Below are 12,082 nucleotides of genomic sequence, written 5' to 3'. Positions count from 1 at the left end.
AGCAGGGTGGCGAGTGGACAGCGAGTCTGTCCAGCCTGTTAGTGCAAAGCATGGAGACAGCAAGCGTCTCAGCATCCCGGGGCAGGGTGGTGGTGGTTGTGGTGGTGATGGTCCCCTGAGCCTAGGATGTGCAGGGGAGAGCCAGCGACCCTGGCCAGGATCCAGCCTCCAGCCTGCTTTTGACTGGGGATAGGAACACGCACACTCCCGCTAGCCTGCCATGGATTTCTGCCCTGCTCTCCTGCTGCCTCTCTCTCTTTGGCTTTGGGGTAAGTAGTTCTAAAACCTGCTTCTCTTTCCCATTTCACTGGGACTGACTCTGGTTTCTGTGGCAGAAACACAAAAGCATTACATCCTATTGCAGCCACTTCTGACAGATTTGCCTGAAGCCTCAGCACAGCAAGTTCTCCCAAACTCTTCAGGCACGTGTGGGCTACAAACGCAAACCAGTTTCAAATTGGTTTATATCGGCAGTGTACACAGATAAGTAAATGCTCCTCAGTCCCCCTGCTCTGGCTGTGGTGATAACAGCTCGGTTACCTTTTTCAAAGTTCTGTGTCCTCTCATGGGGAGGGTGCCCTCCTCTCGTGAAAATGTGCCAGGGGAAGTTACTATGGTGGTGACATTAGCCAGGGGCTTCCAGCACAAAATGCATCCAACTCTCTTGGGGATGGGTTTCTAATTAGCAGGGTCCCGGTGCTCACTTTCCAAGGCAGTTCATGGTCTCCTTGAATATAATTTGGAAGGGGTGACAGGAGAGGTCTGAGTTGAGCCTTTTAGGTAATTTCTCATTTCTACTCTCCCGCCCCAAACCCCCAGTAAAGAAAAGGGGTAGGGAGAGATGGGAAATAAACTGGCTGTCCTTGCAGCTGAAACTGGCCAGTCCACTCATTTTTACATTGAAGAAAAGTCAGTTTGGGGGCTACGTCCTCCTTCATCTCCTGCGAGTCCCTTTCCTCCTCCTTTCCTCCTCCTCCTCATCCTTTCATCCTCCTAGCCTGAGTCGTGTTCTCCTTTTCTCTGTCCACCAGCTCAGGAGCTGAAGGGGAAAAGGCGTTTGTGCCTGAAAGTTCCCTCTCTTTCTCCCCTCCCAACTTCTTTGTCTGGCTCCTGGAATTCTGCTGGTTACTGGGACACAGCGGGGTTGCTTTTGTGTCTAGTAACCATGGCTACTGGATGAGCATGTGAAGCGGTGATGGGGGGCTTTTGTGTGGCTACAGAAAGCAGGCCCATGGTGTGCAGTACTGCTTATGAAAGGGCCAGGGTGCTGTGAGGCTGTCGTTGGGGGTGAGCATTCTTTGCAATAATGGTTAGGAAAAGGCGGCTCTTTCTTCTGCTTTCTTACTTCGGTGTTTGGAAGCGCATGTGTGCCATTCAAAAACGGATAGCCAAGCTCATAGAGTTCCAGATAACTCTACAAATCAACAATTCGTTCCTACTTGCAGAGGGGACATCCTGGCAGTGTGTTTGACTCCCTGAAATTATTCACTCTCCTTTACCAGGGAGAATTCCAACCCTCCTGGCAGCCCTGTAGGCATTTTTCACAGTCTCCATTTTACAGAACAGGAAAACTGAGACACGTGCAGGCCAAGTGACAGGCTGAAAGGTGCAGTGAGTCTATTGCTAATCATTGTATCTAGGATCAACATTGAGCCCTAGGCCATGGTATGTGATTTTAGTGATCTGCTCTACGGCAACTCTAAGGTTGCAGGTCTAGGATCTCTCACCTGGTGAATATACATTGCATGAGCTTACCCATTTGGTTGTCTTCAGAGGCCATGCACTTGGGTCATATGATCTGTGGGTACCAGATGCAGGACCTTTTCAGTAGCAGCTCCATAATTGTTGGAATTCCCATCCTGGGGAGATCTGGCAAGCCCTTTCTCTTCTCGTCTTTAGATGAGCTGTAAAGGCATTTAAACACAGTGGTGCAGCTAGGTAATTTTAGATCTTGGACGATGGTTTTATGGGGGGCCTATTTAGATGGCGATGTGTCATACTTCAGTTGTGAAGCACACAGCTAACATTTCTCTCTCCCCCTGCTCCACCTTTCTAGTTCTAGCTTCCCCATTTGTCAAACATTTGTAGTTTTTAAAAGTAAATCTTGCCTTTATTGTTGTGTTGCTTCTTTTATAGCTTTTGTTGATTGATTAAAACCAGTACTATGAAAAAATATTTTAATAATTTGTGTTTTTAATTAGTTGAATCTACGTACGTAGAAAAGCAATTCATAAATGATAAGACATCAATGAATAATAAACAAATGGGTTGCTTGTTGCCTGCTGATGTATAATTAGTGTTTCTGGCTGAAAGCTGCTGTAGCCATGTCTGCATAGCTGGGTTAAATGAAGGTGTATGAAAAAGTGTTCTGATGTGCTAATTCATCTTATCTGATTCTTGTAAGCCTCAGGGTGGTACCCCTATAAAGTGACTTCAGAGTCCATCTCACTCTTGGGGGCACAGAAATGGGGTTTGTTTGTTTTTGTACAAAAATTGTGTGTGTGTGTGTGTGAGAGAGAGAGAGAGAGAGAGAGAGAGAACAATCCTGTTTGGAGTAGTATCGAAGCAATCTTCCCTGCTGTTCGATGGTGGAGTTTGAAAACAGCTGTCAAGGAGCTAATGAAATGGTACCAGCAGCACACAACTTGTGTGGGTGCCCTAGTAGATCCATCCAGCAGACCAGGAGAATTTCAGGGTCAGCTGAGGTGGTTCTGTGCACGTGGTGAATGGCATTGCTAAGCCACATGGAATATGAACTTGCACTCAGGCTCTGAACTGGGAAGACGGAAATTCCCTTTTGAGGGTGTGCACCATCACTTTAATTTGTATGACGCTTTCCCACATGCACATGCCCCAAACAGCTTGCTACACAAGAACAGCAATGCAAAAGAAAGAAAGAACACACCTCTATACACCACTGCAATAAGCAGTTTAGTACCAATCCATTTCAAAACATACTAACATTATAACATTTTAAATTCATTGCAAAATAGGCAATGACAATTATTAAAACGCATAATCATTTTGGCGTTATTTATCAGTAAGATATAAGTCAGAGCTGTTATTATTATTATATGATTATATTTAGTTATATCCCGCCTTTTTCCCCACTGGGACTCAAGGCGGTTCTCCTTGTACTTCTCATGTGCAACAAGCGTCCTGCTTCGTATGCTGACAGGGTGGGGGTGGGTGGGCGGCCAGGTGAATCTGGTGCTTGCTTGACCCGGTGTCTTGTAGACACCTTGAGTCGAGCTCAGACGTGACCAAGCTGCAGTGTTCTTTCCTCTCCTAAGTGGCTGATTTGCCTGTGTTAGCTACTAGCGTATTTAGATTGGATTTAGAATTAAAGCTTGAGAGCCGGTATGGCTAACCAAGAACACACAAGAACTCCCTCCCCTGATCCCATTTCCACTTTTGAGGCATAGCAGGGGATCAGAGCAGGGTGGGAAGCATGAAGGTCACTCCTCTAGTGGAGTGTTTATAAAGGGCTGGGGAGCAGGGCCACAATGGGAAGTGGAAGATCAAAGAGCTTCTGGGGCACTGTAGACAAGACAACCATAAAACCAGTGTGGATTTATGGGCCTTGCATCGCTCCCTCCTCGAAACCTGATAATAGGAGCAGTTTCATCTCCAAGGCGGCATGAAAGCAGTAGGTGGATGATCAAATACGCACCTGGCCGGCCCTCTATTCATGGGGAGCATGCTTCACGCATCACACTGTGCTTGATGATGGCATGAATATTCAGTGCATAATTTTTGGCAAACAAAGGATTTGGGGTGTGGGGTCAGGGTTGATGCCTCCCAGGTGTAAGGTGCACCATTCTAGTGCACCTAAGACCAGCAAATTATGTCAGGGACAGTGTCAGTCCCCCTGAGTTCCAGGGGCACATAGAGATCATCAGGTGAATGTTGTGTGCACATGTGCAAACATGCACAGATCATTTTGAACTTCTCTCTTTTTGTACTGCTTTTGACTTATCACTATGTTATACAACCTGAGAAGTGTGCATACTTGTATAAAACAAAGAGACTAAGGCCTTCCACAAATACTTATCATTTTTGGCATTGGTTTCACCTGCATGACACATAAGGACGAGGAATTCCCAAGAGGTGTATCACATCCTGCGTCCACTGTCATTGCCTGTTTAATGCGCCCCTACAATAAGATTTTCATTGTGTTTCTATTATGCTCAGTAGTTAACACGAGGAGCCGCACCTGGAAATCGCTCTCCCACAGCGGCTCTGAGGGCGGCTTCCGGGCACGCCATTCCGAAGCCGCCCGCCCACCCCAGCATCCTGGCTTCGCTTCAGCTGGGTGCCCACCCAGCCGAAGCGAAGTGAAGCCATGCCCGCCCCCCCCCCACTCCAGCATCCTGGCTTCGCTTTGGGTGGGTGGGCGCCAAAGCGAAGCCAGAATGCTGGGGTGGGGTGGGGTGGGCAGCTTCAGAACGGCGTGCCTGGAAGTCGCTCTCCTAGAGCAGCTTCCGGCCAGGCACACCATTACGAAGCTGCCCCCCCCCCCCCGCATCCTGGCTTCACTTCGGCTGGGCGGGCGAGATGGCGACTTGAGCCCAGGTATGCTGGGGTGGGTGTGGGTGGGTGAAAGCAGCTCACCTGCCTAGGGCACAAAATAGTCTGGCAAAATAGCCCTGCAGATTGCACCCTTTTGTCCTGCTCTTGTTTGGGGAACCAATCACATCACGTTCAGACTACCACAATACACTCTACATGGGGCTACCCCTGAAGAGGGGTCTGGAAGCTTCAATTGGTGCAAAATGCAGTAGTTAGGCTACTAACTGGTGTATGGAATATTATACCTGTCCTGAAAGACCTGCATGGGTTGCCAATTGATTTCCCGATGCAAATCAAAGTGTTGGTTTTAACCTTTAAAGCCCTAAATGGCTTAGGACCTGGTTATCGAAGGTTCTGCCTGTCTTACTCTGAAGTTGCCCAGTTACTAAGTCCTACAGGAGAGAGACCTTTGAGGGTGCCATGAACTACACAGTCTCGCTTCCCAGGCATGTGTGAAAGGGCTTTCTCCTATGGTCACTCCCAAGCTGTGCAATGTGCTCCCTTGCGATCTTCAATTGGCTTTCTGTGCCTCCCTAAAAGCCTCCCTTGGCTTTTAGGAAGGGTAAAGGAGATGCATCTTTTTGATTTAGCCTTTTAAAATATGTAGTTCTGATGTTTTTATATTTATATTCTTGTTTTTGTTGATTTAAATTGTTGTACAGCATCTTGATAGCTTTTTAGCAGATTAAGCAGTAAATAAATGTTATAAATTAATTAAATTAATTAAATAAATAAGTTGTGGCATTGAGATTAAGTTCTGGGGATGAACCCTTGTGTAGTTATTGAGTTCCAGCAATAAAAAAAGGAGGGGGTGGCAAAGGGGGAGCAAAGTGGGGAAAGGTAAGAGATGCCCCCCTCTCTTTCCCGATACAATGTGGGCCATTCTCATCCTGCTCTGACACCTTTTTCCTGAGTGTGAACGACACCACTTGAGGGTTATCGAGGCTAAGCGCTCCAGTTACTTGGGCGCGCCTGAGATGATCCCAAATGAAGTAGGTCAGGAAGGCATCTCGCCTGGCTGGAAATGGAACGAGAGGAACACGGAACTCAGGACACAGATCTCTGACATTGCTATCTGTGCTCTTTTATGGAAGAGTCCATACAAAATGCTCACCATTTTGTATGGACTCTTCCATCTTTATTTCCTAAAAGATTATGTGGCCAGAAAAAAAGATGGAGGAAGTGGTGGGAAAACACAGGAGAGTTACAAATGGAAGACGACATCATTTGGACACCCCCAGTTCCATGAATGGGCAAAGCAATTACACCCTTTGTCATTACCCCAATATAGGAAAGGAACAATGTTGAGGTTATTAAGCTGAACCAGTGTGCCACCCCAAAAGAGCCGGAGATGCAGCTTGCCAAGTGCCGCTGAGATGCTCAGCTCCTGATTCCTTCCTTCCTTCCTTCCTTCTCTTTCTCCCTTCCTTCCTGGGAGTCATCCAGAGAGAATGCCCTGCTGCTAATCCTTTCTGCTGACCAGGAGAGCAGGAGGGCAGCAGGGGTCACACAGGATTTACTAATATAAGCACATGCCTTTCCATTGCCATGGAAACATAACTCTTTCCATCACTTCTTCAAAGTTGCCCTCTGAGCTGTTGTTTAGTTCTCTGTGTTGTTCGGGAGGCGAAAGCGCTTCCCCTTTTGTGCCACCGACTATAAAAGGGCAAGCGCTTGGCCAAGTCACCATGGACCTGAGCCAAGTTGCCTGTTGGGGATTTGTCCTTTAGAAATTGGCTGTAAGCCCATACATAAGAAACAGTGTAGATGTAACACAGTGAGTGTCACACCTGGAAGAGTTGGGTTTTGAATGCAGGCAAATGGCCTCAGATCCAGAGCTTAGTTTGAAGCATCCTAGCTCATCCTTTCAATGTGTGAAGTAACAAGAAAAATGAGAGAGAGAGAGAGAGACTGAGCACATGCAGGATGATTTTTTCTTGCTGCTGAGTAGCTACAACAAGACTCAAAAACATCTTGGAATAGTAGAAAGACTTCTGTCGGAGACCCCAGAAGAAGTGAACCCCTTGGTGACAGGACCTCTTGTTTTTAGAAATTAAGCAATGTTTGAATTAGTCCTGATTACATGTGGATTGTGGTAGTAAAGCTAGAGTTGAGCTGAAATGTGTGTGTATACGTCTCTCTGTGTGTGTCTGTGTGTGAGAACGTGGTTCTTTGCATTCCTCTGTGAAAGGGTGTGAAATTGTTCACAAAGATCAGAGGAAACAGGGGACATGTACCAGGTTGCTGAGGCAACTTGACCTTCTCCTACCTTGATCTAGTTGTGAGTAATTGAATATTTGGGGTGGGGAGTGAGTGGGAAGGTACATCTGAATGTGTATCCTGAAAATAATGAATGAATGAAAGAATGAATGAATGACAGACATACATCTGGATTTGCATCCCCAACTAGGAAGCTTCAGCCTACTTTCCTAAGCCACTCCGCATCTCAGTACGGGCAGTGAGAATAATTTGTTTGTTCTGAGACACATCTTGTAGCCTCATCTGAATGGCTACATGGTGCTGTGATGTTATTATATTCACTCTGTGGTCCTTGAATGGCAGGGATCATACAGTGGAGAACGCCTTTTGAGTTTCTTTAAAAATGCCAGTGCTGAAGTGGCAGAAAATTGAGTCAACAACGCTGCGAACTAGCACAAAAGGGTGGAAGGTAGTGGGGTGGCCGTGGTACCCCTTCACAAACCTATTCACTTCCCTTTCAATTGCACCTTTGCACTGAGACTCAAACTTCACGGTAATCAGGCACAGAGCTATGTGAAAGGGTGTTCTATGCAAAATCTAATCTTCCCAAACTCTGAACTTTCTCCCCATGATGCCTAGCAAGAAACACCAAAATTTGTTCCAACATTCAGTTTTCTCCGTGAAGCTGTTCCCCCTTTGGGTGGGAGAAGCAATGACTTCTCATTCATTCTGGCTCTAGTTTGATCATTGTTCTCATTTCAGGGCAGTTACTCTGGCTTTTTTTTAGGCCCGGGTGGCCACTTACACATCATCAAAACAGAGGACAAAAGGGGATGCAATTTGCATAAAACGTGCATATGCTGATTTATATATAGATGCTATACTTTACATAGAAATGCAATGCATATCATAGTGGGGGAGCCTATAGCCAGGTGACCTGTGTGCCCCTGCTCAGTCTGCTGCCCACCTGCTAACTGTGGATGGGCTACTCCAGGGCCCCAGCTCTCCTTTCTTAGCATCCTTTATGTTTAAACTGGACCTGGACTGGACAGTCCTTCAAATAGAGGGTGTCTGAAAATAGAGGACTGTCTTCTATAAAATAGGACACATACCCACCCTGCTTTATGCGCTCCATATAGCTAGAGATATTTCTGATTATTCCCATTTAAGATCCAAGTTGCAGTGTTGATATTTGTTTCTCAGCAGGCACCTGTAACGATGTCACAGAGTTAATTTCAGGGCTGGGTGTAACACTGTAATAAGCAACCTTTGGGGGCTATGGGCACCTTTGGTAATTGGAGAAAATGTCCTGGGCACCATCACAAAAATGGTTGTCATAGGAAGTATGGCAAAGGACAAGTAACCTGCCTAAAAAAAATGAGTACAAGGCAGAGGAGGGGACTGAGCTCCACTGCCTTTCTACCTACGGTTTTCAACACCCAACAGAAACCTATTTCACAACAATCCCAGGGGCTATCTATACGCGGGGAAAGCCCTGCAGTGGCTGTGGATCTGCTCTGCGTCAGTTATACAACACAAATGCAGCTTCACAGCCACCACTGGGCTTTCCCACGAAGCTGTGGATAGAAAATGTTGGGGACTTCACCCGACTTTTTCAATTAGAGTGACGCTGGTACGCCTCTTCCACCATCTAACATTGCTCTGGGAACTATCTGGGGCGATACCTGGTGGGAGGCAATTGGTCGCCTTCCACCAGGAAGAGGGCAGGGGGATTACCCAACGCCACCTAGGGAGAGGGAAACCACAGGTTTTTGGAGGGAGGCGGCACCAACGTGGCATGGTGAAGACAGCCCCCCAGCTGCCAGTAAGATAATGTGTCAATTAAAAAAAAAAATAAGTGGAAGGAGTAGGGCTCCTTGGTGGGCCCCACATTGCCTATCTTGTGCTCCCACATTGTGTAGCACAGTGGTTCCCAATTGGTGGTCCGTGGACCCCAGGGGGTCCATGTAACCCACCCAGGGGGTCCGTGACACCATTCACATATTAGCTCTGCAAGGTCCACATTTTAATAAAAGAAAATATGCCGTCTCCTGCACTCCGTTTGCTTCGACGGTGACGTCATGCGCAAAAGCACCTGCGTGATTTAGTGGCTAGCTTCAGAGGTTACTTCCCTGCACCTAATCCTGAAAACTCATGGATAAGAGCACTTTTGAATGTGGTGATGTACAACTAACAACTCTCTCTGCGGAAGAGCAAGATGCACTTGTTGACGTGACTAGTGGTGGTTCATTGAAATCATTTTTCAAAGAATATAGACTGGACCAATTCTGGGTGATGGTTTTTCCTGATTATAAGAAGTCAGGTGAAAAAGCTTTGAAACATCTAGTGCCCTTTTGTTCCACATAACTTCGTGAACAAACATTTTTGACATTTTGTAGAACAAGCCTAGAAATCGGCTCGATGTTGATCCAGATTTCAGATTAAAAGTAGGAAATATTGAACCAGATGTGGAAGGGATTGTTTGGGACAAAAAGAGGCATGATTTCTCCCATCACATTTAGGTTTAGTAGCTGCTCAACAGGTCACAATTTGTTCAATTGTAAACTAGACGTTAGTAAAATTAAATTTGGCTTTATATTCCTAACTAACTAAATCATTGTCATTTTTTGAGTGGCAATATCACAAATATCACAAATTTTATGGTCTGTTTTTTAGTATACCTAAAATCCTTTGCTTATTAGGGGCTACCCCTTATTTTCTCCAAAAAATTGCTTCGCACAGGTAACTACCATAGAGGTAACAAAAATTTCAAAGGTAGGGGGTCCATGGCTTGGCATTTGAAGAACAAGGGGTCCGCAGGACTTAGCTAATTGAGAACCACTGGTGTATCTCATAGGCCTCTTCCTGTCCTAATTCTGTCTGGTCCTGAAAGAGAGTAAACAGCACCGTGGAGAAGTATGCCACAGAGGGGCAAGGTGAACATCCGCCACCAGCAATCAAATGTGTGTCTTGTCAAAAGGGGGTTATCCATGACACACCCACACCCACACCCCAATCCTTGGCTAGGCCTGTAGAAGTGTTCACTGTTCTGTGGCGCATGTTTGCTCTGGCTTTAGTGGAAGATGCAAAAATATGCCATGCAGGAAACAGGCTGATAACCCCAGTGCTCGTGGCTTCCCCACTGGAATTTTAAGTGGGGGTTTGGGTCAGTTTAGAGAGAGCTTATCAGTGGAGCTGTCTGGAAGAGTATGAAGAAGCAGGTATTGTGTGCATGGCTAACGTTAGCCTGACATGTGGGGTGGCAATTGCGCATGGGGGGTCTGAACTTTTGGATATCTGGCCATGGCACAAAATGGGTGCTGTGTGACTTCAAAGGGAGGGATTTGAGAGAATTCAAATGTATACCCGGAATGAAAGTTGAAAGAGAGATTTTAGTGGGTTTGAAGAAAAAACAGTTAAAATCAACTAGTGGCTGGCGGTGTGTAACTGAACGCTTTCCTTTTTGCTTCTCTGATATATGTCTTGATACTCCTGTTCATAATAGTCATTTTTGGGCACATTTAGATACTGTTCTGTAGCATCTGATCCCTGGCTGCTGCTAGCTTTTGCACTGATTTTGCTATTTCATTGTGGTATTAATGTATTATTTCTCTTGATTAAGTTTTAAGTATTGTTTTAAATTTTTATACTTTGTTCTTTGGGTATTTTTATTTTTAAAAGGCAAGGTAGAAATGCTGAAAAATAAATAAATCTACACTATCTGAGTCTGTTACCTTGCAAACTATTTTGATGATCCTAGACTAGTTTTATTTGATTCAATCTCAGTGATAATTAATGGGCAGGTTTTAATTAATTTGAATTTGTTAACATATGGGAAGGAGAAACAACTTCTCCATCCCCCCCTCCCCACAAGAGGGTGTGTCTACAAACTCTCCAAGGTACCACTTCCCTTTCCAGTGGCTGCAACTGAAGGAAGGTACCCAACACAACTTAGTTTAATATTTTTACCCTGCTTTGCAGTATAACATTCTTCAACATGACTCATCACATCACGTAAAATGTTAAAAGTATAGCCAAAGTAAAATAACTATAATCCAACAAACAAACCCAGCAGCAGTCAAAACCACCCTGCTCCATTAAAATCCCAAAACTTAAATAGCCATATTAATTAATTAATGTACACCATGATTAAACAATCCACTAATAATTAATACTAAGGCCTAACAATAGAAATTCAAAAAATGTACTCCCAGTAACAGCAGCAAAAATATATTATAATAATAATAATAATAATAATAATAATAATAATAATGAGCTTTGGCTATTGGGCGGTATAAAAATGTAATAAATAAATATCTGATCTGGAGAGAAATTTAATGCTTTCTCTTCCTTTCCACAAAAATTGCCTCTCTGAAGCTATTTATATTTCAAGGAAAGCTCGTCACATGGTTAGCACCACGTTTGACCCTCTGTTGCAGTGTTTTTAGGGCATTGTAGAACATACATTGCAGCTGGTGTAGTTGTCTGCTAGGGTTTCGCCCCCCTCCCCACACCCTTGTGAAACTTCATATGTTGCTTTGGTAATGGACACCTACCTCCTGGCTTCTTTGCAACATCAGGCAGAAAGTTTGCATGACCGTTAAGGTAGAGGTGGGAATTCACATAGGTTTAGAGCCTGTGCCCAGTGTCCCATGTCAGCCCAGTCTCCCATATCAAAGTAATTTACTTACCAAGACATCTGTAAATGCAAACTCCAGACTTTTGCACTGCAGGTGGGGAAAATGGGACCAGCAGCAGGGGGTGGGGGAGAAAGAGAAAAGTGTTCAGCTGATGCGCCTTATCTGTGGTGGCCTTTGAAGTTTATCCTAATCTGTTCTCCATTCTCAAATGTGTGTAACCTCCTTTCTGGATTTGACAGTGGGGCTGTCTAACACTGTTTTTACACTGGGACACAGAGCAAGAGGTCAAAGTGTTGCTAATAGACCAATAACTGCAGCATCTCTTAGGAAAACTGGGCATTACTTCAATGTGAAGGACTGAACATTATTATCTTGGCCCGCATCAAGGGTAGGTATGGTTGGGCACCTGCAAAGAGCCCATACCATAGCAGGGCCCCACTGACAAGACTTATTCTTGCCATTGACTTATTCCGTCTCTTCATTATTGCAACCTACTAGTTCACCTGCCCCAGGCTCTGGCCCAGACAATGGTGGTGATAAAAAACCGGAGCAGAAGATGCCGCTGCCTTTTAAACAATGATGAGAAAGAGCTCAGCTGGTGACAGTGGCAGTGAAAAGGTAGATTCACTGAGGGAGGGGCCCAATTGAATTTATGTTGCTCAACAACCCAC

General features: G+C 45.2%; 1 protein-coding gene across 1 annotated transcript in view; it reads left to right on the top strand.

Moving 5' to 3' along the window:
* Window positions 1–206: 206 nt before the first annotated feature.
* CRB2 (crumbs cell polarity complex component 2) overlaps window positions 207–12,082 on the top strand; it is a 53,085-nt gene continuing 41,209 nt past the window's right edge. The window contains exon 1 of the mRNA XM_063144597.1: window positions 207–269. Within this exon, the coding sequence (XP_063000667.1) occupies window positions 221–269 (49 nt within the window). The 5' untranslated portion in view covers window positions 207–220. The remainder of the gene's footprint in view (window positions 270–12,082) is intronic.

Source organism: Elgaria multicarinata, chromosome 19 (genome assembly GCF_023053635.1).
Source record: "Elgaria multicarinata webbii isolate HBS135686 ecotype San Diego chromosome 19, rElgMul1.1.pri, whole genome shotgun sequence".
In the NCBI taxonomy this organism is placed as follows: Eukaryota; Metazoa; Chordata; class Lepidosauria; order Squamata; family Anguidae; genus Elgaria; species Elgaria multicarinata.
This window is presented reverse-complemented; position numbering and strand designations above follow the sequence as displayed.